Genomic DNA, 27,252 nt, shown 5'->3' with positions numbered 1-27,252 from the left:
GCAGATGGTCTTCCTGATGTGAACTAGCCTGCTCTCGTTGGAGCAGGAGCTCAGGGCCTCACTGTTGATGGGAATGGCTGCTGTTTTCATCTGGGGAGCTCTGATCTTCACCATGAGCATCACTTCCTGGCTCCAATGTGGATCCCTCAGCCTGGTACATCTGGGGATCTGATCTCCACCATGAGCATCACTTCCTGGCTCCAATGTGGATCCCTCAGCCTGGTGGCACAAGTCCTTCACCCCACTAGCATAGGTTTTCTGGCTTCCACCATTGGCCTTTGGGCCATCCAGGTACAGATCCTCAATACAGAGAAGCATAAGACATTGCTGTGGGCTCTGGCTGGACTCATGGAGAATTCAGCCTTGGATTCTAAACCTTTAGCTGGACTTGTGGGGACACTGATGGGATCCAAGGCCTCAGTTGGATTCTTTGGGCCTTTAGTGTGTGGTTAATCTTTTTTGTACTCCTTGAGTAATTATCATAAAATAATCTTCTAACCTACGTGTGCTGTATTTAATGTATTCTCTCACCAAAACCCTGACTACAAAACCTCCCTACTGCCCTTAAGCAGTGCACACCAGTGGACCCAGAAAAGCCAGGACAACTCATCCTTTAGATGCACTTTATTACTCAGTCTGCCCCAGACATTCATAAAAAATTACAAAAAGTGGAGACTCAAACCTCGCAACAGGAGCTAACAAATATAGCCTTTTTAATAACAGAGATGAAAGTGCTTAACTGCGGTGCATTTCTGAGCTTCAGATGCTGGCCTCTGCTAGAAGAAACCCTCCAGAACGGGCCACCAAGTTAACTACAAAAGGATCAAAAGCACCCGATTCTAGGCACCCCTCCAGGTCCATGCTTCAAATGCCACCAGAATGGTCACTGGGCTAGGGAGTTCACGTCCAGGATTCACCCAAAACACATTCTTCCTACAGGGCTCCTCATGGAAAATCTGACTGCCCAAGGCCGACAGCTGCCCCTGCCACTTCTGGGCCATGATCCCAGAGACCCTTGACCAGCTCCTTCTCAGACCTTTGTGGCCTGGCCAACAAAGACTGCTACCACCCAGAGGCCTTGGGCCGTCTCAAGTGCTAAATTCTGGGTAACTCTTTGGTGAGAAGTAAGTCCACCCCTTTCTTCATCCAGTCCACCCTTCAAGGACCAATCTTCCCAGGCCAAGTACTGTTGTGGGCGTTGATGAAAAAGATCTCAGGACACCCCAATTGGCTGTCAATTGGGCCAGCACCTTTCCCACATTCATGCTTGGTTATTCCCACCTTTACCAATTCCCCCTTTGAGATGAGACACCTTAACCTACTGACCACCCCAGGACATAGCTAACACTCATAGCTGCCCTGATGTCTTGTTCCTGCCTCCCCCACGACGCCCATCATATCCCCTCTCAATCCCAGAGTCTATGATACCTCCACTCCATTCTTAGCTCCACCCCAACAATTTATCATCCTTTTCAAGCCTAACCTCCCCTACCCTGCCCAGCAACAGTATTCCATCCCTGACCCAGCTTTTGGGGGCTTACAACCTATTATTTTTCACCTATTGTGGCACAGTCTTGTAATCCATCAACCCTCCTTACAACAGCCCCACTCTCCCATTACGGGGGTGGCTGGCTTACACAGACTGTTAGAAGATCTCCGCACTATCAATCAGACTGCCCCTCCAATATACCCGATGATGCCTATCCCCTACACTTCTGTCCTCCACCTCAGGGTTCCTGCCTGTGCAACTGAAATGTTAGAGAACCGAGAGAAGGATAAAAATCTAACAAAATTGCCTTTTTTTTGGCGGGGGGCTGGGCTATTGTGACCATAAGAGTGACTCAGCCCTGTAAATTCTGAAAATTTCTGTACAACAATCCACACAGTCAGTGACAGGAATATATGGAGATGTTTTTACAGTGGGCACTTCCCACTATAGTTTACTGTAGTCTCCTTAATCTCAATTATTCATACCTTTAATATTTTGTACTTTAGCGACACTTTAGGTCTGTCATTAACCTGTACATACTTTGGCTTTGGAGAAAGTGGTCCAAAAGAAAGCTTCCTCCCAACAGTGCTGGGGAATATGAGACATATGCTGAAAGGAAGATGCTAAATCCACACAGCTCACTGCTCCTACTCTGTGGTCTGTCCTAATAGCAGCACCCTCCCTCAAAGTGATGTATGAGCTCTCAAAGTGTGAAATCAGACTCACAAAGATCAGAATGCTGACTTAAGATGTTCTGTCAACATTAGAATTTAACACCAAAAGTGGACTGATAATTTTTTTTCACCAATGTTTTTGAGGTACAAAGTTGCACAAAGGCTGTTTACCCTTTCAATTTGTAAGTCTAATTATGTTTTCATTCCATTCCAGATGGGGTGGTGGGGTGCAAGATCTAAGATAGTTCAAATTATAAAGCTTTTATTATTACAAAGCAAAACAACATGAGACAGATACTTTCCTGGCCAGGTGACTTAGGGACAAGTCCATTACAAATTTCAGGTAAGAGCCAGGCACAGTAGCATGTCAAATCCCTATTATGGGATCTAAAGCCAAGGATGGACTAAGTGAAGGAGTTCAATGTCTGCCTAGGCAAAGGAGCAAGACCCTGTCTTAAACAATGTCATGTAAGAACAATAAGGTCCACAAACAAGACACTTTCTGTTAGTCACCAGTCATAGCTCAAGTCCTCTTGGCTAACAAGGAGTTCTTACCTAAACTATCAGTCAAAAGAGAATAAAAACTTCGGCTGACCTCAGGTGTCTCACAATTCACTACAGATTGGACAAAGTGCGCAAATTCCTGCCTTCCCTGGGGATGGTTTAGCTACTAAGCTGGAGAGGTTGAGAGGGTTTGAGCTGTAGGTATTGACAGTGACTAACTCTGGAAATTTTGAGCAGGTCAGAATGTGCAAAAGTGTTTGAAGTGTCCCATATACTTGATATTCATAAAACATGTTCAAGTTTAACATCTAATAATTCTATTAAATTAAAAGCTTCCCTAAAGTCTACCTGCAGCATGAATTTTCTGGTGCCGAATGAGGTGGGAGCTTAAGCTGTAGGCTTTCCCACATTCACTGCATTCATATGGCCTTTCTCCAGTGTGAACCTTCTGGTGCCGAACAAGGTGGGAGGTTCTGATGAAGTCTTTCCCACATTTGCTGCACACGAAAGGCCTTTCACCAGTGTGAACCCTCTGGTGTGCAATAAAGTCAGAGCTCCGACTAAAAAATTTTCCACAATCGGTGCATTTAAAAGGCTTTGACTCTGTGTGAATTCTCTGATGCTTAATAAGGGTATATTTGTGGCCAAAGGACTTCCCACAATCACTGCAATCATAAGGATTTTCTCCAGTGTGTATACTCTCATGTTGAGCAAGCGTGGATTTGTGTCTGAAGACTTTCCCACAATCACTGCATTTATAAGGCCTTGCTCCATTGTGAACTCTCTGGTGTACAATTAAATTGGAGTGATGGCTAAAGTATTTGCCACATTCACATTTGTAAGGCATTTCTCCAGTGTGGATCCGCTTGTGTTGGGTAAGGTTGTCTTTTCGACTAAAGGCTTTTCCACATTCACTGCATTCATAAGGCTTTTCTCCAGTATGGATCCTCTGATGTTGGACAAGTGTAGCTTTACGGCTGAAGGCTTTCCCACAGTCACTGCATTCATAAGGCTTTTCTCCACTATGGATTTTCTGGTGCTGGGCAAGTGTATCTTTGCGACTAAAAGCTTTCCCACATTCACTGCACTTGTAATGCATTTGCCCCACATGAAGAGCCTCCCTACTCTCAGTGCTCCTGGCTATCTTCCTCTTCCTATGGGTGACCTTTTGTTGGTGATCCCCCAAACTGGTCTGGAAGTTTTTCTGCTGTAATTTACATATAAAGGGCTTCTGTGACAAGTGAGGTTCTTCATCACAAACTATCCAGTTCTTCACCAACGAGGCTTTGCCTTCATCTCGTTGTGAAGGTTTCTCTACAATGTAATGCTTTAGGTTTGGGTGAAAGTTTGCACAGAACCAGAACTGTCTCCCACAGGTTTCACATGTGTAAGTTTTAGGTCTGTGGTATGTTCCCTGGTGTTCACCCAGGTACAAAGTATCTTTTAAGATTGCACCACATCTGTCACAAGAGTGATCCACCTGGGTAGACAAACCTGCCTTAGAAGTACGAAAAGGTAACACCGCTACAGAAACACTCTCCTCAGCAGGTGCCTCTTCATCCTTCACTGCATACCAATAACCTAAAGAGATAAAAGTACTGTTGTCATACATTATGATTTCTTTTTTTTGTAATGGGGATCGAACTTGGGCCCTTGCACTTGTGAGGCAGGAGGCAGAACCACTGAGCCAAATCCCCAAACCACAACATTATGATTTTAATGGGAGGAAGCAACATATGTGTCTAGCGTACTCAGGACTCTGTGTCCATGTGGTTGCTGGCAGGACAGAGCAACAATCAGGATTAAAAGTTTGATGTATAGTACTAGGATCTAAGGGTCACAGATGTGGAAGGCATTAGAGAAACAAAAACATAAGGACAGGTGTAGTGCATAGAAAAAAAGTAGGCACAGTCTTCAACCTAATGAAAATAACTTTTAGCAAGGCCTTGGCTGGTTGTTGGTGACAGGTGAATTCTAGGCAGGCCACCAAACCACTGAGCTAAATCCCCGGCCCCAGGTGAATGCTTTGCAAAAATTCATATCCAGGCCCAGAAATATCTACTTGAAAATGGCTCATGTTCAAGAACTATATATGTGCACATCTCATAATGTTAGGGTAGTCCAATACTGGAAAATACTACAAAGGGAGCAGCAGAAAACCCTTCAAGTAAAGGGTTAGAGAGGGAAGCCCCGTGTTGGAAATAAGAACAAGTGATTAAAATGTCCAGATTAGGGAAGAAAAGATAAGAAATAAAGTATGGCTCCCACCCTTGGCATCAAACAGTACTGAACACAAGGCCTGAAACTATCTGAACACACTCCTCTACTCTCACTCACCAGGGTCCGTCCAAGCCCCTCCTGCTGTAGTTAGAGTCATGCCCTCTCAGTCAGGCACCCCAGATCCTCTCCTTTGTAACAGTTCAGCAACCACTAAGGATCTGGAAGATACAAGTCACTGGGTAAAGATAGGACAGATAAGTGAGAAAGCATTAGTCCGGAGTAACCCACCCATGCAAGACTCAAACTAATACAGTAAAACCTTGGATGGTAAATAACTTGTTCTGCAGGTGTTTGGCAAGACAAACAAACATTTCTAATGAATTTTAACTTGCCAAACAAGCCATGTCTTGCAATATAAGTATGTGATGCCAAATGTCAGATGCTCACAACTGAGCCAATGATTCCTCTCCCTCAACCCTCACTGAAGAATTGTGGGTGATCATATCCCAACCCCAAAAGGTTATGGAAGGAGAAAAATGGCAGAGGAATCCCTCAACTCCAAATGAGATGTGTAAAATGTGAGAAACTGTGCTATATTTTGTAGAAAAGCACTACCCAAATAGGAATGTAGCAATGTCAGTGATGAGTCTGTTTTACAAAAATGCAATGTAATATCTCTGTGGAATCCTCAAAAGAAGGCAAAAACAAGTGTCATTGGATAGGTTCCTTGTTAAAGGTCCACGAAAAGGGAAAGATTCCATTGAGCCAATAGAACAATGATTCCATCAGTGATAGTGCAAGTTATCCTACACAATAATCCTCCTCTTTCCTCTCTTTCTCACACCAGTCACAAAGGTTTTCAGAGGTAAGTGCAGGTTAATTTGTTCATTTTTCTTTATATTTTGTATTTTATTATTTTGTATTAGATTATAGTACAGTGCTACCTTGATTCACAAACTTGATCCTTTTCCATCATTCCGGTCACAAACCAAGCTGGATGAGAACCTTATTAAATTCAATGGTTAGATTAAATGTTGACCTAATGGGGAAATTTGATTCAGTTCTCATCCAGTTTGGTTTATGACCAGAGTCAACCTAAGTACCACTGTATTGAAATCCTTTTTATATGAATATTTTTGGGTTGTGGAAAAAATCATCTTAGTTTCCATTATTTCTTATGGAGAAATTTGCTTTGATATATAAGAGCTTTGGATTACAATTATGTTTCCAGCATAAATTATACCCACATGCCAAGGTTTACTGTATGACCAAATGAAGGCTGTCTTAAAGGAACAACCCAATGGTCACAATGACCCTAAGAACTGAAATTCATGACAGGTAGACCAAGAAAATGTCAATTAGAGAGATGGCGATCTTAAGCCCAAAAGGGTCCTAACTGGATAGCTATCTCGGGGAGGCAAGCAAGGTGTCACCCTTTGGATTAACCTTGAGATTCCTGGCTTCCAAATCCCTCCTAGCAAAGCTCAGGAAAGTAGTTAGGGAACACAGAGGGCAAAGAGACAATACATAACAGCTGAGCCTTGGCATCCAAAAGCCCTATTTGAGGGAATAAGGGAAAACAGGAGTGCCTATGTTTCACCTATGAAAAGACAAACTCCTGGGAAAAAAGGAAGAGCTGACCTCAGCCCACAAAACTGGGGAAAGTGGGACCATAGGGAATCTGTTGAAGTGTGAGTCACAGAAAGCAATGAATTTGATACTAGTGCTCGAACCTCATCAAGCAGCCTCCACTTCTCCCAGGAAATTTACACAAAGTCACTTTCAAAAGTCTTGGGTACCAAAGTCACCAAAATGGCCTTAGGTAAAATGATAAACTGTCCTTGGCTTCAACTCTTCTGTCGCTCACCTCAAGGAACCACATAAAATATAACATGTTTAATGACTCCTCCAGTAAATCTGAGCTCTAGATCGGATGCCTCACCTGTAAGCTCTCCAGCACAACTTTCTCCTCAGAACTCCAGATTTGAGTGTACCGTTGCCTATGTGCTGCCTCCACTGAGAAACCTTAGTCATGTGCCTCAAATCCAATTTCTAATCCTCTTGAAAGATGGTCCCTGCTCTAAGTAGAGAAAAAAGGGACACTTGGATAGCGTCTCACACCCTATGTTCACAAGCACATCTGAAACTGCAGGAAGCCCTGTTGGTTCTATCTTCAAAATTCTATCCAGAATCTATTACCTTCTCCACCTCCATATCCTCCAGCCAATGCTGTGGTCGAACACAGTCCTCCTGGTGTTTTGTAAGAAGTCTTCTCACACGTTTCCCTACCTCTATCGTTACCCTCCTCACTTATCACAGTCTGTTTTCCAGAGTGAACACAGGAACGCTTAAATCTTTCAAGGTTCAATTTCTTCTCACCTACAGAACCTCTGTGGGTCTCAGCGCCCGCCCAACGAAGGTGCTCTACTCACCCTGTGGGTGCAGGCACCCGGGATAAGGTCCTGAGCTCCTGAGGCCCCCTCGAGGCCACGCAGCCCCTCGCCCCTGCATGCAGGTGTCTGGAACGCCGACCTTGCCGCTCGCTAGCCTGTCCCGGACACCGGGCCTGGGCTACGCTCACTCGGTGTCAGCAATTGAGGACCGAGGACTGAGAGGGGCGAAGGTCCGAGAAGGCTGCCCCCACCCGCGATAGGCACATTCCGCGGCCTCTGCCGTACGTAGACCTGTAGGCAGAGGAGAGGTTTTCTCGGCGCCGCCACCAGCAGCCTTTTTTTAATGGAAACACTGTCTCCTCTCGCCCTTTCCTGCGCCAGACAAGTTTTGAACCGCCAAAAGGTCTGGAACCACCGTTCCGATGGTCCCGCCCCAAGGCCAACAAGATGTCTGCAGAGAGGAAGATTCCGGAAGTCCCGCCCCCACGCCGAACAGCGCAAGTTCTTTTGGGTAATGTAGTTCCTACGGGCAAATCATCCTAGCGCGAGCGTCCCTGCCTCCTGGGTAAAGGCCGTAATACTGATTCTTATTAGCATTGTTCCTGTATACCCATGCCTGTAGTCACTTTTGGGAGCCAAGCTGACAGATTCAGCTGGCCAAGGCTGGGACTCATTGACTTCCAGGTTTTTCATATGTCTCATCTTCCCTGGGACCAGGTAGCCTGGCATTTCCAAGAGTTGAACCCAGGGACTTTTTCCTGTGGGGCTGTACTGGCTCTTGACAGCACCTCTGTAAAGGAAAGCGGCTCTCCTCCCTGGGCAAGCCCCTCTTTTTTGTGGACTTTGATGCAGTACACAACCTGTAAAATTGTACAAGGGGGCACCACTGGCCTTTCTGCAGCCACTTTACTGGCTGTCCCCTGAACTATTTTATCTGCCAACTAGCCAAACCTGTGATCTTCTACATGGAAAGCTCTAACGCTGGACCCTTATATACCACCCAACTATCAGTGTGTGTGGTAAGGGGGGGGCCTCCCTTCAGATAACCACTACCCACATCGACTGTCTAGTACCAGTATGAAACTAAATACTGTTTCTGGCTGCACAGCAACAGCTGTCTATTGTGTGGTGGGCCTACAGTTCAACCTGCCTGTATACCATGCACTTGGCTGAATCTCTTTGTAGGAGTTTTCTTTGGTTTCTTGGGTAGATACAACAATGGTAAAACATCATCTGCACTTCACCTGTCCTAACATCTGCTATAACTCAGAAGAGTTCTACTGTACTCTGTACTCTGTTCTAAATATGTTCTGTCTTAGGGACAAATACCTATGAAGTAGCCACCCAGCCACTGGGTACCTTTATAAGGGGGGCCTCACTCACAGGCCTGCAAGGCTACAGATGCAGCTGTGAGCTCCTGCTCTGTGAAGGAATAGCCGACTTCTCCCTTCTGTAATTGTGACTAAAATCCTAAAGGCTTGTACAGCTGTTCTCTGTGCTATCACAAACACCAACCAAGCCCTTGGTGGCTACATGAATGTCCAGTTCATAGAGGTCCCTGGGTTTGTGCAGCTGCAGGGTTTGTGCCTGCTGTACAGCCTGCTTTGCCACCCCAAATATCTGCTTTGCATCCTTTGCTGTATCCACCTGCTTAGCGTCTTCTGTCCTACTCAGGTTGTACAAGCATTTTAAGATCTGGGATAAATGGGGAATAAAAACCTTCCTATACCCCCAGAAGTTCCTAGAAGAGTTTTTTAACTGTTTCATTGTGGTAGATTGAGGATACTTCTGTCTTATGAGTAACAGCCTCTGGTATTGCCTCTGTCTCACCAGACCAGACAACTCTCAAAAACTTGACAGAGGGCCGGAGATTTAGCTCAGCGGTGGCCTGCCTTGCAAGCGCAAGGACCCGAGTTCAATCCCTGGTACCAAAAATAAATAAATAAATAAATAAATAAATAAATAAATAAATAAATAAATAAATAAATAAGCTTGACAGAGGGCTCATGTCCCTGACCCTTGGCCTTACTAATGGCCCATCAACATGCTGCCAGGCACTGCTGGAAGCCACCAGCTGGTCCAGACCTGTAAGAGAATTAGAGGTTAACATGATATCTTATTTCACCTTCAATACAATGAAATAAATACACATTCGGGTAGCAGACAGAGATCCTGTCTCAGGGCAGACAGGATACACCCAGCGTCACAGTCACTGGTTTACTTTGATGGCAAAAATAAACCTACCTTTAAGTTGTGATGGCAAGTATTTTGTCCTAGCAATGGGAAAGTGACTAATACAGGGCCTTCATTTTTCAACTGTTTGCTCAGCCAGCCTCTCATCATGGAATCCTCTGTATTAATTATGTTTATTTTCTTGGGACCATGCCTCTCATAGGCAAGCTAACTATCCCCTTTGACTAAGTCTTACACACTAAGCCAATATTTTCTGTGCCCTAAATCAACCCAGGGCCAGGTTTCAGATAACTGGATTCCACCTCTGGAACAAAAAGCCCACTGGACTTACTCAAACTAGCCAGTCCTCAGCTGTTTGCTGTGTTGTGCCTTCTCCATGGAAAACTTAAAGGATCTGGCCTGGGCTTTCCCACTGTACCTGCTTCCGCCTCCCAGCCCAAATCTGGTGTTCCTCCTGAGGCCTTGCGTGGCATACAATGCTCCTAGGGGAACTGTGAATCACACTTTTTTTCTTTCAATGCTGTTGACTTCTACATGTCAACTTATAATGAAGATGCTCCCACAAGCAGCTTCTCTTGGTAAAAGGAAAAAATGAACCCTAAGATGGCTACACTTTGGTTGAGGATGTGCATAGAGGGGCATGATTTCCAGCGGAAATTAATCTCAAGTCAGCAACATTTCAGTGCACGTGCACCTCATTAGTCTCAGTGTAAATAACTGACATAACCAAGGTTGACTCTGGCTAGTGTGAATAACTTAATGTAAGTAAGGTCCTTACCGGCACATGGCCCCTACTGTGTATTTTAGTATAAATGTAGACTGCCATGAGAGCTGGGGGAGATTAAGGGGCCAATGGCTGCTGTGAGAACGGGTGGGTTAGGGGTCTGAGGACTGCCAGTGCGCATGGCTGAGTGGCACAGGAGAATAAAGATGCGGAATCCAGTCCACGGTTCTGCAGCTCTTCTTCGGGCTGCCTGAACCTCAAGTGGACCTACCCAGTCTGAACTGGTTTTGAGACAAATGGCATAGCGCAGCAGGATTCAGCGCAGCCCGGGACAAGGTAGAAGCATCATTAAGAGGAGGCACCTGCGGCCAAGGGTTAAAAGTAGACCAGCCCAAAGTAAAGTGTTGAAAGAAGAGGTTATTTGCTGCTCATAAATCGTGTTCCGAAAGAATGCATGCTGCTGAGATAACAGAACTCACCAACACAGGCAGCTCAAGAGCTGAGGATGCCAAGCTGCTTCCATGTAGGAAGGCACCTCTGCTGGTGATACAGGAAATACAGCAGCGATACAGTGCAGGGAGCCTACGAAGGTAAAAAGAGCAGCAGCGGAGCCAGGAAAAGGCCAGAGTGTGCTTCTGGGGCTTTAGGCCCAAGTGTGGAGTTCATGCCACTACAAACAGAATTTAAATCCGAATTCAAGTCAGAGCTGGAGGCAGGCCCGTGACCCAGGCCAGAGCCATGCAAGGAAACAGCAGGCAGCAGATCCTGCCCACATGACTTGAGTTAAGGCTCTCAGAGTTGACAACTGAGTGACTTGTAACAGCAGCACAGACTCTAGAGAGACCATGTGTACACAGAACTAATGCACATTGTATGGGTGCTTGACATGGGACAACCAGTGCCTGATAGTGACAACAGAGGCATTTAGCCAGTGGGGGTTGGGAGGAGCCTGACTGAGGCTGCTGGGGTAACTGGGCCTGGCAGTGGCCAGGAGCCAAGAAGCAGATCTAGAGCTGGGAGGGAGGCAGCCACGGTACAGTCACGAGAGACAATGAGGGGCATAGAAAAGAGCAAAACATTCAGGCTGTAGAGAAACAGCAGCCAAGCAGACTTACAGCAGCTGAATGATGTGCCGTCAACACTTTAAAGACAATTCTGCCCTGATCAACAGTTCCTAGAAGTGGAAGGTTCCCCATGGGAAATAAATGGTTGAAACCTGGAACATAAACTTGCAGGACTATGTGGCCTCTGCAGATGATGCCACAACAGTGTTTAATTTGATTGGGGGCAGGGCCAAGGTGCCCAGTTAAGGGCCATGCAGAAGGACTGGGGGCATCACATTGTGCCTGCTACTCAGCGGCCCCCACAAGTGTACAGCATATTCTCACATTAGTAGACACTGTAGCCTGGACACTGATAAACTGTAGCCTGATTTACGGAAATCCTGATAGGTTCCCAGGCAAGATGGCCTGCACAGAGGTAACTCTTAAGTTAGCTGGAGTTATGAAAATGTGCAAACTAGAAATGCATTCTGAAGAAATAGTTCCAGTCACAAATTATCTGGGAAAATAAGTGAAAAAAATTCTGGCAACATGCTTGGAGACAGATTTGTGAAGTGATCAGAAATAATGAAAGATTGGGAAAATGGTCACGAGTCTTCATAACACAGCCTTTTAGCGTATGTTAGAAAAATACACTACAAAAGGCAGATTATATTGTTGTAGCAGCGATTCATGTAAGGTGCTGTATGGGTAGCGTGCTTGGTTTGCTCAGCACTCTGAACCCAATCCCAAGGAACAAATGCTCTAGGTTGCCACCATTTTGGAACAACTTCCATTGGCCACTGCCTTTCTGGAACATGGTGCTCTGGGACTCTTTTCAAAGCAAAATAATTTCACCTTTCCAGTTCTGGGACTGTGAAGGGTGCAGTCCTGCTGCTTCCTGTGATGCCCTCAGGCCACTTTTCTACTCTCCTGTTCCTTCTTAGCAATCCAAATCTGCTCTGCTCTACCTCTGCAGTCCACAACTTTATTGGAGCTTCCTTTCCGGCCAACCTCAAAACATTTTAAATCATTCTGCTGGGCTCTTTGCTCTTGATTGTCCACGTACATCTGGCTAAAAGCCCCCCACAGTAGCCATGCTACCACCTCAGTATTCGACTGCCTTGAAATCTCTTCAGCAAGATGTATTAGTCCACCATGGAACATGGAACCTGCAGAAGAAAGAGGTCACAAGTGGAGAAGCTATCCAGTGTCAAAAGCTTGGAAGCTCATGGGAGACTCACCAGTGTGAGTCTGCATTAGAAGACTGAAGGCCTCATATACGTGTAGACTGCAGCAATGGGCACATCCCCCCAAAACACTGAGGATTTCACTTTTCTAAGGCATAAGTGAGACTTACAAAGTGAAATTTTGGGTAAGAAACCCTGCATTCATCTGTGATTCCTCCTATTGTCACTGATGGGATCATGAAAGCCACCACTTCATTGTGAGGCATGGCACAGATAACTGATTTATGAGTTTCTTCAAAAAACAATCCTATAGTTACAATTTGAGGCACTATTGCAGGAATGATGAGAGTTGTGCATTGTTATCTCCAGTGTGTGATCATGTAACCACTGTGTAGTAGAATGGATACTGGTGAAGTGTGAACATTTATCACCCTAATGTTAATCTTCTGATGTTATTAAGGGATATGACTGTATTTCTCTGGACATGTCTGGTGCTAGTACTGTCTCTCATTCTTGGATCAAGAGAAGCAGTCTTAAAGGGAGAGACGATATACTGTATGCTTGTTTCAGGAAACAAAGTCTTGGCGTCTTTAGCAGGCATATGATGCCAATATGTTCTTTAATGAGAGTCTCTCTCTTCTTGGATATTTTCCAGTCCATTCCTCTAGTTTGTTTATTAACATTATGCTCTGTCATTTTTTCACTCATTGGTCTCCATGGCTTCCTGGATACCTTTATAATTCATGAGGTGAAGTGTAGAATTGTGTGTGTGTGTGTGTTTGCATGTGTTGCTTGGGGAAAAAAATTTAAATTCTGTAGCAGAGAAAAAGGAAATCTGCATGCCAGTATATGTTACAATCAATGAAGTAAATAGGTTCAGAGAGAAGGCTGAGCCCTTCATATGTGATGATCACATTCCTCACAGTGACTTGGTGCATGTACACGGCACTTCACAATCACTTTTTAAAATCGATTTCTCTCCCCTCCCTCAACCTAATGACACTTATCTAAGAGTCCCCAGATGCGAGTTCACACCACATCCTTGTCAGATGGTGACAAGCATATTTTGGGAATGCTCTAAGAGTGGGAGATGAGAGGGTGGAACTCTGGACTCTCCCCAACTCCTTCCACCTCTTGCTTCACTTTCCATAATCCAAAGATCCATCTCACTGTTTCTTATCATCTTTCATCTTTTACTTTAGTTATATATTGAGTATCTCATATAAAAGAAACTATGTGTTACTTAAGATTGTGTCTAATTTATTTCACTTCAATATTATGGACTCAGGGTGTAACCACTTTCCTATAAAACATTGTTATCCTTCTTCATGGCAGATAGTTCTCAGATGAATATAAGTATCACATTTTCTTTATCCATTCATCTGTTGATGGACATATGGCTGCTTTCAAGATTTAGCTATTATGAATTGTCCTGCTATAAAACGGGTATGCATGGAACACTGTATTATGTTGCATCTTATTTCACGCTTTGATTCTAGAGTCCACCAACTTGACACATGTAAGAATGACTTCTAACCTTGTTTGATTTGACATAAGCAAGGTTAACTGCAATATTGAGAGATTTAACACTACTGCTCTAATAATCTGAAAAAAATGTTTGCTTTGACATTCCCATTGTCATTACTTCAGGCCAGCATTCCACCCTGACCTGCCACTACTAGAGCATTCCCAAAACATACTTGCCCCCATCTGAAAAGCATACAGCGTGAACTTCCTTTGGGGACTCATAATTCAGCATCCTCCATAGGTGTGTCTTGCATGAACATCAAATGTTAATATATGAACTGTATAGAATAACTTTGGTAAGTAGTAAAGCATATCTTTCTTGTTCACATTTAATTATTTTTAAAAGCTTTTAGTCTAATTTCCCAGCTTTATTCATCTTTTAAAAACTTCAATGTAACAATTTTGAAGTGTCACAGGAGCTTTTGAATGTGTAAGTTACATTAAACAGTCATTGTGTAACCCTGGATGTCCTTCCAAAACTGGTGTTATCAACGGGCAGATAGAAATAATGTCCATCCAGTAACATTATTTATTTATGGATTTTTATCATTATTCTAGCAATATACATTTTTTGTCCTTATCAACTGTTCTCATCATAGAAATTTGAGGATGTTTTAATGAAACTATTTTGAACATATTTTATGTTAATTGATGCTAAGATATATGACAATTGGTGTTATATATAATTTTGACTGTCATTAGAGCTACTAAATATTGAATTTATTCTATACTGCCTTCAAATAATTGCTTTATTTTTGTAATGTTGCATCTAAATGAAGAGTGAATCTTCTTTGCTGTCATAATATGGAACTACACATATTACATACTTTAATTCAGTCATGAAAAAATATTTGTTTTTTACTATAAAACAAATCATACATGTAGTAATTTGGACTCTTGTATTTTTATACAAATAGGAAAATGACTGACAGAATAATTTCTTAGTCAACAAAGGAATAGTTTACCAGAGGACTATGGAGGATATTTTAACATAAATGGAACTGAAATTGGTATATGATATAAGGACAAAATGAAAAAGGGAAACTATTAGAAAATTCTAAACTATACACACATATACACAACATTCTAATAGAATCTTGGAAAAATTCAAGGGATGTATTTTGGCAGAAACCATTTTAGGCAGGAAAAAAGATGGTTAGTAGTAAAAAGGACTTAAAATTGCCTTGAAATACACTCAGGCTTTTCTTTCCAAATTTACTGCCTCTGAATGAAATTACTGGCCTCACAACTGTCACCCAGCATCCTGACAGCCAGAATCATCTTTGTCATTCAGACAGGAGCTGGAATCCTAGGAACCTCGGCATTGTTTTACTTTGCATGTCTTGAATGACCCGTGATGTCGAACATTTTCTCATATATTTATTTGCCATTTCTAATTCTTCATTTGAGAAATATGTATTTATCTCAGATGCCCATTTTTGGATTGGGTCTTTAAACTGGGGGCGGGACTTTTTTCAATTCTTTATATGTTCTAGATATTATTGCTTTATCTGAGGAACCACTGGTTAAAATTTTTTCCCACTCTCTAGGTTGTCTCTTGAGTTCGTTGATTTCTCTTGCTGTGTGAAAACAGCTAAATTTTGGATCTTTTGTAAGATCCTCTTTCCCCACATTATGAGTAAGAAAGTTTCTCTAAGACCTAAGGAATCGTGAGTTAAAAGCGTTGGCACAAGTCTTACCACGGAAGCCCATGATTCACTTAGAGTCATTTCCTTCCATTTCAGTCTCATGACCCAAATCTCACTCCCAGTTAAACAAGTCAGTTTCCATGGATCACATAAAAGTTTCCCTTGCCATGGCATAGTGCTTCTCTTTGAGAAAATAATTGTTAATCACCAGTAATTGTCTCCGGTAATTAGAAGACAAAAGTTTTTCAGAGTGATTCCCAACTCCCTAAGCAGGCACTGTCTTACGCACCAGGTGACTGGATAATTCCCTCTGGAGGGAAGTGAGCTTACAAAACTTCAAATCATCTCTTAGGATTTTGTGAGCTTCACATCACTCATCCTCTGAGTGTCACCATTTATCCATCTTTGTTCACTATATGTTAGTCTGGAAGACACAGGTATCAGGATAGTACGTGGAAAGTAGCTCTTCTCAACAGAGTTGGCACTTGTGCACTAAAGGAGCACTACATCAAAGAGAGAGACTTTTTTTTTTTTTTACCAGGGATCAAACTCAGGACCTTGCGCTTGTGAGGCAGGTGGTGGAACCACTGAGCTAAGTCCCCAGCCCAAGAGGGACAATTTCTAAGGCATGACTCAGAAAGCTTCAGATAAGAAGCCTCACACCCATCTGTGATTCTTCTTATTTCCATGGATGGTATCACAATGATACCACAGTCATATTAGAAAGCAGAAGTCCTCATTTTCAGGAGTCACTTCAGGAAAATATTCTGTTAGAATTTTAGGCTCTGCTTTCAGGAAGATTCAGTCACACCATTTTCCCCAAGTGTGTAACGGTGAATGTACTCCATGTAGTAAAAATGTCATTACTGTGAGTGTGAACTTTCATCACTCAATGAGCCTGTAATGTTGTTATAAGACAATGGTTGTGTCTCTATAGACTCCCATGGCCCTAGACTCTTATCTTTTTTTCTTTTTTGAGAAAGGGAAACATTCCTAAAGGTGGAGAGGATTTCCTTAGTGCAAATTGCAGAAAACAAAATTTTTGTGACAGCAGAATGTGATTCCATCGTGTCTTGTAATGAGTGTCTGTCTTCACGAATGTTTTCTAATACATTCTTTGGTCTATTTATTCACATTTTTTCTTCTATTTTTCTTAACCATAGTTCTCTGTGCCCTCCAGCATTCCCTTATAAGTTGATGTGAAGCGAAGTTGAATCTTGGGTGTGTGTGTGTGTGTGTGTGTGTGTGTGTACCCACATGTGTGTACATGTATGTGTTACTTTGGAAGAGTGACATATTTAAATTACTGAATGTAGCAAAGACAAATACAACAAAACCTTGATTTGCCAGCATTATTCATGTCAGAAATGAGCTTGTGATCCAAAGCACTTGTATGTCAAAGTGAAGTTTCCCATAAGAAATAACGGAAACTCAGATTAGTCATTCCAAAACCCCAATTCATTCATGTAAAATTAAAATACTGTAATATAAAATAATAAAGAAAATGCAAATATAAAGAAATAGTAACCTTTTGTTTTGTTTTTTGAAACAGGGTCTCACGTCTCACTATGTAGTTGAGACTGACCTGGAACTCACTATGTAGCTCAGGCTGGTCTCGAACTCATAGTGATCCTCCTGCCTCAGCCTCCCGAGTGCTGGGATTACAGGCATGCGCCACCACGCCTGGCTAGAAATAATAACCTTTGAAACCCTTCATGGTTCATGTGAGGGAGATAAGAGAGAAAGGAGTTATTGTGTAGGATGACTTTCACTATGACTAATGGAATCACTGCTATCTACTGGCCCAATGGGATCTTTCTCTCCTGGTGCAACTTTAACAAAAAACCTATCCAATGACACTTTATTTGGCCTCTTTTTGAGAATTTCCCAGAAATGTGACACTACGTTCTTATTAAATGTATTCATTGTTCACACTGATACAGCCTTATTCAGGTGGCGCTTTTCTACAAACTTTTGCAGTTTTCCACATTTTACACATCTCTAATCTCATTTGAAGTGAGGGTTTCCTCCACCCTTTTCTCCTTTTCCTCTGCAGATGAGCTTTCCAGCATGACCTCTTTCTGTTGAGATAATGACCCATAATCCCACAGTCAAGGAGAACCCATTGACACAGTTGTGATCATGTGATGTGGCATAATGCACTATTTATGTTGCAAGACATCATTCATTTATCAATTTAACAATTTATTAGCAGTGTTTGCTCATCTTGCAGAACATTTGCTGAAAAAGTTATTCATAATCTAAGGTTTTACTGTATGTTATGGCATGTGTTGCTGAAATAAATGTATTTGGAGAACAGTGAAAGCTAGGAAGACACACCCTAAATATTTACAAAATTGAAGGAAATATCTACAATATCATGACATGATGCTTTAGCTTACTGCTCATAAACTGTGATTCATAATTTTGACTGCATGATTTCATAGTTTGTATATAGAGTCCATTTCCACGTGCATGTCACCTGCATTACAGAGAGGTTTGACACTACTCCTTAAATAATCTGTAAAATCTGTTTCACATTTTCATTGTTATTACCTCAGTCGAGTTCCGCCCCTACTGGCTCAATATTAGAGCATCCGCCAAACATTCTTTCCACTTTAGGGATTCTTCAGTAGCAGGATTTCTGTTTTACAGAAATGCCAAATTTAATATATAAACTTTGGAGAATAATTTGATAAACAGTAATCCAATCCTGCTTGTTGACATTGTTTTAATTTTCCTCTCATTAATCAGTCTAATTTACCACTTCTCACTTGCTGATCTTTTATAAAACTGAAATTGAGGAATTTAGAAATTTCATGAGTAGATGAAAATCTCAATTGTATTAAACATTTATTGTGCAATACTTGAGAACCTTCTAAAATGGTTCTATAAGGAGCAGCATGTTTCTATTTGTTAACTGTTATTTAAATAATGCAAATTTCTTACCATTTCTCAGTATCTTCATCATAGAAATTTAAGGATATTAAAATGTAACTGGGATATATTTTAGACTAGTTAAAGCTATGCTGTGTGACAGCAATTGATTCTGTACACATTTTCTAGCACTCATTTCTACTAAATACTGAATTTATCTTCTAGAATCAAAGGAAGACAATTATATCATCTACAAATAAGATCACTTAATATTTTCCTTTATGTTTGTATTTCCTCTTGTATTATGTATTTATTTTTGTATGTCCTCTTGCTTTGGACAGTTTTAATGCTTTTGAATATTTGCTTTGATATTTGGTATATCTGCACCAAAATGAAACATAAATGTTCAACTTCAACATCCTGATATGGAACTGCACAACCAGGAAGTCACTGAAATTAGTCATAAATTATTCTATTGTTTTTCTACTAGAAAATAGCTCATCCATATGATTTTGAATCTTATATTTTCATGCAAATAGAATGACCCATAGAATTATTGGTGAATAAAGAAAAATTTGGCCAAAGCACTGTGCAGAAGGATATTTTAATATAAATAGGAAAGAAAATAGTACATAACATAATGACAGGATAAATATAATGAAAACCATTAAAAACCTCTAAAGAACACAAACATACTGAGAATCCTAATGGAATCATGGAAAATACAAATAACGTATTTTTTTAGAAGGCATGTCTGAGTGGGAAATTATTGTAAATAATGGGCTTAAAACTGCCTTGAGGAAAGATCCTTGGGCCTTTCCTTCCAAGATTTATTGCTTCTGAATGAAATTACTGGCTCATAACTGATTGTCACCCAGCACCCTGACAACCAGAATCATCTTTGTCATTCAAACAGGAGTTGGAATCCTAGGAAACATTTTCCTCCTTTATTGCTATTTCTTCATTCCCTACTATGAACGAAGGCTAAAAGACATGGATTTGAGTCTCAAGAATTTAATTTTAGCCAACTGTTTCGTTCTCTCCAGAGGAATTCATCACACAGTATCAGTCTCAGAGCTGCAATATTCTATGGGCGATATTGGGTGCAAACTGGTCTTCTATCTTCACAGGGTGGCGTGGGGGGTATCTCTTTGTACTACTTGTCTCTTCAGAGGCTGCCGGGCCATCACAATCAGCCCTAGCCACCCCCAGTGGATGGAACTCAAGGCCAAAACACTCAATAACATAAGATTTTCCATTACCTTCTGCTGGATGCTTCATATGATGGTAAGTAGTACTGTACACTACAGTATGAACATTACAAGTGCAAGGGAAAGTAGCAACCACATAGATAAAAAGGACAGCGCTCTGTTCTAGCGTAATTATTTACAGAATGACATCCTTGTCTTCCATTGATGTGTTGTATTTGGTGCTCATGGTGTGGGCCAGTGTCCTCATGATGCTAATCTCATACAGACACGAGCAGAATGTCCTACATATTCACAGCAAGAACCTCTCTGCCAAATGCTCTGTGGAGACCAGAGCCACCCAGACCATCTGCATTCTACTACTCACATTTTTCTTTACATACACATTGTTTTCCTTCTTTACCTTTTAATGTCTTGTTCTGATAAACCTAGTCAGTGGCTGGTGGACACCAGCGCACGCACAGCTGCCTGCTTCCCCTCTCTTAGTTCCTTTGTGCTCAGAGACTCCTATTTAGCCAGGCTCTGCTTTGCATGACACACACACACACGCACACACACACACACACACACACACACACACAAACGGCCTTTCTGTACACTGGTCAGAATACTCCAAAGACAGAATGTATGTTTCTTGAGATTGTCCCTGTCTACATTTTTTTCCTTCTGTGCACTGAAGTAATGATCATGTCCAAGTCAGATTGTGAAAGAATCGTGTCAAAGAAATTAAGGCAACATTATTTTAGCATGAAACAAGGCATGAAACCAGGCATGAAACAAGGAAGGTCTCTCTCTTCTTACTTTGCAAAACGCATGTCTAAAAAGAGGCACAAAAGAACTGGGTGTTTTCCTTTCCGTTTTTGTCCTCATGTGTCCTTTATTCTTATAGACCCTGCTATGTTTCTTCTCCTAATCTCTATACTTCTTTTGTTTTAAAATCTTGAGACACTGTGGTTGTAAAACTTACTCTCAGTTTTCCACATTTAACTAAATACATAAAACAAACTTCTAAGAACATGAGATGCTTTCCTTCATCCTGGGTCATGTTTGGGCAAGAAATTGCTCTTTTTTTTTTTTTTTTTTTTTTTTTTTTTTTTTAAAAACAACTTTTGCATTAAAACAACACTGGGATTCATTCTCACTCTGGAAAGAATGGCCATCATCGTGAAATCAACCAATAACAAATGCTGGCAAGGCTGTAGCAGAAGAGGAATTCTTCTCCATTGTTGGTGGACGTGTAAATTGGTACAACCATTGTGGAAATTAGTACAGAGATTCCTCAAAAAACTAAAGCTAGAGGATCCATTTGACTTAGTTATTCCTCTTCTTGGTATTTTCCAGAAGAGTTAAAAGTATCACACCACAGCAATATACGCACACCCATGTTTATAGTCACACAATTTATGATAGCTAAACCTTGGAAACAGCCCATCAATCGATGACTAGAAGAAGAAAATGATGTATTAATGCTCAGCGGAGTACTGCACTACCATAAAAAATGAAACACAAGACAGTTTTAGGAAAGTGGATTACCTTGAGAACATAATTTTAAGTGAAATAAATGAGACACAAGTTTATATATCACAGTTTGTCTAGTGTGAGAAGTCTAAAGGGTAAATAAGAAGTAAAATATATAATAGATATTGCGAAGTAGGAAGAAAATACTCAAATGGGAAGGGGAATAAAGGAAGGGAGAAGGGGAAGAGAGAATAGGAATAAAAATTTTAAAAAAGAAGGAAAATTATAGAAACAAAGTTTTGTAAATGGGATGGGGAAGAAATACTAAAGGGAGGAGAGAATAATGGGGAAAAATTAAGCTATATTAGGTACAGGTATAAATTCCCTATGATGGGCTGGGGATTTAGCTCAGTGGTGCCACTGCCTGCCTCACAAGCACAAGGATCCAAGTTTGATCCCCAGTACCAAAAATAAATAAATACATAATAAAATGAATTCCCTATGATGAATATGATCATTGTGTATGTCCAAAATGTACCAATAAAATTAATTCTAAAAAATAAAATAATAAAGATAAGGAAAAAAAAGAAAGTACTTACGCAATATATACATGACACCTCCTTCCTCAGGTTCACTGGGATAAGAATCTTACATCACTTGGACACAAGAAATTGCTATTATTGAGTCTAAAGGTATTTGTAGCAAGTTGGATGCCCTCAAACTCCAGATATAATTTTAGAGGAAAGCAAGCTTTCCTTTAATGATCCTTTTGGAGATATTAGGAGGCATCACACATTTGGAAAACAGAGCAGGAGTTGGTGCTGCTTGTTGATGTCATACAAGCACAACGCTCACAGATATGACTGATGAAGAACTGAATTATTGTTGACCGTTCCAGCCCTGATCTGAATGAGAGTGAGAGCTTAAACAGGCAGCAAAGAAACATGAAAAGATGCTCAAAACCATGAAACATTAGAAAATATAATGAAAACTACAGTGATACGCTATTATTTACCTACGTAAACAGTTCAAATTAAACTACCACAGGAAGAATGTAGAGGATCAGCCAAGCATGGTGGCAATGCCTGTAATTCTAGCACTCAGGAGGCTGAGGCAGGAGGATCACTGTGAGTTTGAGGCCAGCTTGGGTTATGTAATGAGTTCTAGCACGGGCTTAACTACACAGCAAAACCATTTGGGAAAGGGGGGTGGGGAGGAGTGATGGTAGAACAGTATGAACAGAAAGTATGGTGAATATTTAAATATTAAAAATTGCTAGAGTAAAAGATATTGTTACTTTCAGAAAGTGACAAAAATGATGGAATGTGTTCAAAGTGAGGCAAGTATTTTGAGGGGGATTAAGAGCATTGTACCTTTTACTGTAACAATTTAAACATATTACTTCTTTATCTATTTATATTTTCTTTTGGTACCCGGGATCGAACTTGGGATCTTGAGCTTGAGGCAGGCAGCAGCAACACTGAGCTAAATCCCCAGCCCGACATCATTTATTTTTATCAGCCCTTGAATACCGTTCATAGGAATACCATCAACTTACGTAAGCCTGACAGTTACCTAAAAAGTGAAACATTCACATAAGACAAAGTACTAACATAGGAGAAATAATAAAACTACATATATTTTTATGTTAATAGTATAAAATAGGAAAAAACAAGCCAACTGCCAATAAGAAATGAACAGTGGCATATTCATAGAATCAAATACTACTCAGTAAAAAACAATGATGAACATAAGCAGTAGCAATGAATTTCAAAGTAATCATGTAGGCCGGGTGTGGTGGCGCACGCCTGTAATCCCAGCACTCGGGAGGCTGAGGCAGGAGGATTGTTGTGAGTTCAAGACCAGCCTGAGCTACATAGTGAGTTCCATGTCAGTCTCACTACATAGTGAGACCCTGTCTCAAAAAAAACCAAAAAAAAAAGTAATCATGTAGTGTGAAAACTATCAAAAGAATAAACATTTTATGATTTCACACGCAAATTTCCCTCTTATGAATGAAAACTACTACATTTGCAAACCTAGGAAGGCAAGGAGATATTACAACAGGGCATAAGATAAACCACAGACATGTCTGTGATTATTATTACGATGGTTCATGAGTTTTTGTCACAACTCCTCAGATTACATAGCATAGATCACACATGTTGTTTGTACATCAATAAGCTTAATTTAAAAATGATTCAAAATGAAAAATCTAAATTATTTTCTCAAAACCAGAAGGCATGTTAACCCAATGTTGAAAACAATATCTCTGTTCTCATACATAGGGAAGGGCAACCATACTTCAACGTAGGAGAAATGCTGTCAAACAATGAACACTGGCTGGATCTCAAAAGCTACTTCCCAGGACTACAAGACCACCATGACCTCCATCCTCTCTCACCTCTACATCAATGGTGATGGGGAAAATAACTCAAAAAGACAAGAACCCACAGAATTTTTAACCTCTGACAATGACCTCGGTGACTGGACACACACAGATCTCTAGGTCATGTGAATAATCACGAGCTGTAACTGGAAGACTCGTGGACGCACTTTTACAAGAAGCACATTCCACCTGGTTTGCTTCAGGTTGATCCGAGCAGTATTTCTGCAACAATTATAGTTTATATCTGGTTGTCATCGTAAGTGTCAAAAAAATATGGGCTGAATGACATCAGGAAGAAAAGGTCCCTGTACAACACTGTGAGAAGCTCATGTGCTGAGTAGTGTTAAGACATCCTTAGGAACAATAGAGCAAATTCATTCTGTTCCCCCAACTTGCCACAACAGCTGACCTCTCCCGGTATGATTTTTAGTCTCACAGAAAAGTGTAGGCATCCAAGCCACAAATTAGGACAACAAAATCCTTGCACGTTCCCTAGGCTATCTTGGACAGCAATGCAAACTTGAGCAAAACCAGAATGAAAACTACTTTGTGGTTATTCTGTCCCTATAGGAAGGCACAAAAGTTGAGACACCCGTGAACACTATCCTTTCATACAAACAGAACAGTCTTTCCAGCTTCCCCACATGCTAAAATAAACCCTGACATTAACGGTAGCTGTCACAGTAAGGCATTTATTTATTAATGCACAAACCAGAGCAATGTGAAGCATGCAGTTACCAGTTAGTGAATGGAAGGCTGGAAAAATTAACCTCTCGTGTGAGACTGATTAAAAAACTTTTCCAAAAAGCTAGGTCATTCCTTGAAGCCACTAGCAGAGTGCAGACTGAATAGTATTGGTAAAAATTGGGTTAGATGTATTTTAATCAGCCAGAAAAAGGACCAAATTGTCCCTAAAGGACTAGGGTGTTTAAGCACACATTGGATTTCCTTAGAATGCTGGGGTGACATCTGCACTGTGCAAGGTCACAGAAGATGGCTTTTTCCAGAGAAACTGACAGTGCTAAAACTATCGTATAGCCATAGTCAGCTTAGAATGTGCAATATCAGCTCCAGTAAACCTCCCTCATACTTAGAACTCATGGGGAATCTCACTCCTGTACATGTTTGGAAATATGTTTCACACTCAAGCAACTGGTTCACTTAACGATGGTGCTCTGTTGACCTAATACTGAAAAAAGACATTTCCTACAGGTTGAAGGCCTCTCCCAAGTGTGGATTTGTAAGAGCCAAATGCAACAGCTAAATGTGTTAGGCGCTGGGCTGAAGACTTCACATTACAGCTATCATGAGGTCCCTACATACTGTGACATTTTTGGTGGTGAATGAGACTAGAGCACTGGCTAAAGGAATTCCCACATGTGTCACACTCATAAGGCCTTTCCCCAGTGTGGACTACCTGGTGTTGAATGAGGCCAGACTTTTGACTAAAAGATTTTCCACACTGCCCACACTCATAGGGTCTTACGCCAGTATGAATTCTCTGATGCTGAATAAGAATGGAGCTTTGGCTAAAGCATTTCCCACATTCACCACACTTATAGGGCCTTTCTCCAGTGTGAACTCTCTGGTGTTTAATAAGAGTAGCTTTTTGGCTAAAGGATTTCCCACACTGGCCACACTCATAAGGCTTTGCTCCAGTGTGAATTCTTTGATGTTGGTTAAGAATGGCACTTTGACTAAAAGAGTTGCCACATTCAATACACTTGTAAGGTCTTTCTCCAGTGTGAACTCTTTGGTGTTTAACAAGGGTGGCTTTTTGGCTGAAGGATTTCCCACACTTGTCACACTCATAAGGCCTTGCTCCAGTATGAATTTTCTGGTGGTCAATAAGGCTGGAATTTTGTCTAAATAATTTTCCACATTCATTGCATTCATAAGGTCTTTCTCCAGAGTGGATTCTCCGATGATCATTCAGGTGGGAGGTTTGGCTAAAGAATTTCCCACATTCACTGCACTCCCAAGGCTTTTCTCCAGTATGGATTCTTTGGTGCTGATCAAGTGAGTATTTTCCACAGAAGGCTTTTCCACATTTGCTGCACTCATAAAGCTTTTTTCCAGTAGCATATCTTGAGTGGTGAACAGTGTGATTGTAATTAGATTTCTTGCATTCTTCTGACTTAAGACTTTTATGATTATGAATGTCCTTTCCACCTTCGATGACCGTGTTGGGCTTCTCACTGCTAGGGAAGGTGAGGAACGTGAGAAGGCTCAACATGGCTGGAAGGTCCTTCTCCATCTCCCAGCAGGGGGAGGGCTTTCCTGACATGCGGAATAGGCAGCATTTCAAATATGAGACAATGTCAATACCCCTATTGAAGGGCTTCTTTGTACTGTGATGTTTTTTGTTGTGAAGGGTTATACATGTCCCACCCTTGGGTTTCTGTGCCAGTGGATCAGCTAGGTTCAAAATGTCTTGCAGACCTGGGACCCAATGTTCACAAAGGCAGGTCTTCTGTATGGATGGACCGGACTTAAAAGTCTGAGCCTGTGACACTGCTACAGAAACCATCTGTTCAGAAGATGTCTCTGCATCCTCTAGTCCATGCCCACAACCTGAAAGCAGAGAATTACTGATAAAATGTATGTTGCTTATGTTTGAAGGAGAAAGCCCAATACTTTCTCCAAAGAATGATTCTGTAATTTTACTGAGGTTAAGGGAGCTGAAGGCAGGTTGAAAAAGAGGTTGTATGGCAATAATGGAGTCCTAAAATTCACAGAATTGGGGAGGCATTACCAGATGAAGGACACAGGATGGAACAGATCACAGGGTCTTCAACAAAGTACTTCACCAATAGCCTTAAACTGCTATGACACTGCACTCATACAGTTATCTTTGAGCAACCTCAAAACATCCAGATCTCATGACACAATTTCCAGCAGCACCTTGCCTGCTGGTAGCCAACACATGCAGGTTGGTTGTATCTAAACCCAGGAAAATCCAACTGCATTTGAGTATCAAGTGTTCAGGTTTATGCATGGATATGTGTATGCTTCACCAGACAGTATGTGTGAGGCTGTGCTAGAAAACATCACAAAAGGAGTTCCACAGAAGAACAGGTGGGAAACCAAAAACACAGTGTGCCATGCACCAGAAGTCAAAGATCAAATGATAAACCAGAAAAGTGTCACATGTGGTAAAGAAAATGTACGTATAAGGTTTGGCTGGGCACATTTGCACCAAAACACTGGGGGACATGGGATGATTTTCTTTTATGATTTGAAAACTTTCCAGATGTCATGGCTTCATCTATTTGCCTTTCACCAGGCCCAGGCTGCCTCTGAAACCGTAATCATTTTCTGAAAAAACTAGGTTTCTCCCCACATTCTAATCAGTGTCACTACATGGCACCAGCACAAAGCAAGATCCAGAAGAATGAGAAGATAAAACAAGTAAGTGGTCTGTATGGATAAAAAGCATCTCAGTACACAATAGATCACAGGAAAGAAAACATTATACTTAAAAAGCAAAAAAGGACAGTGTAATAAGAACATCGTGTAAGTATGGACCAAGATAAGGTCTACAATCCTGCCCCAGGCAGGCAAAAGAAGTCAGCTAAGAGAAGGAGGGAACCTGTGATACAAGGTGTTATGATTTCAGATTCTGATTCCACAGGCAGGGACAAAGCAGGTAAGACAAGATCCATTTGTCTGACCGGAAATACTTGACTTCCACGCCTGGGTTTCTCTGCAGATGTG

The 27,252-nt window shown here is 41.4% G+C and overlaps 1 protein-coding gene and 1 pseudogene across 7 annotated transcripts in view; one reads left to right on the top strand and one right to left on the bottom strand.

The window, feature by feature from the left end:
* Positions 1-207: 207 nt before the first annotated feature.
* Positions 208-27,252, bottom strand: part of LOC104857083 (zinc finger protein 134) — a 30,480-nt gene continuing 3,435 nt past the window's right edge. For 3 of the 7 annotated variants that reach the window (XM_019206442.2, XM_019206448.2, XM_019206447.2), the window contains one exon: positions 23,075-26,109. In XM_019206442.2, the coding sequence (XP_019061987.1) occupies positions 24,851-26,109 (1,259 nt within the window). In that variant the 3' untranslated portion in view covers positions 23,075-24,850. Of the gene's footprint in view, positions 4,249-5,004; positions 5,123-6,829; positions 7,273-7,319; positions 26,110-27,252 lie in introns of those variants that run through there. The other 4 variants (XM_019206444.2, XM_019206445.2, XM_019206446.2 and 1 more) reach the window with 4 other exon arrangements.
* On the top strand, positions 19,351-20,223 carry LOC109117821 (annotated as a pseudogene).

This window comes from Fukomys damarensis, unplaced genomic scaffold (assembly GCF_012274545.1).
Source record: "Fukomys damarensis isolate Sample0158 unplaced genomic scaffold, DMR_v1.0_HiC HiC_scaffold_19, whole genome shotgun sequence".
In the NCBI taxonomy this organism is placed as follows: Eukaryota; Metazoa; Chordata; class Mammalia; order Rodentia; family Bathyergidae; genus Fukomys; species Fukomys damarensis.
This window is presented reverse-complemented; position numbering and strand designations above follow the sequence as displayed.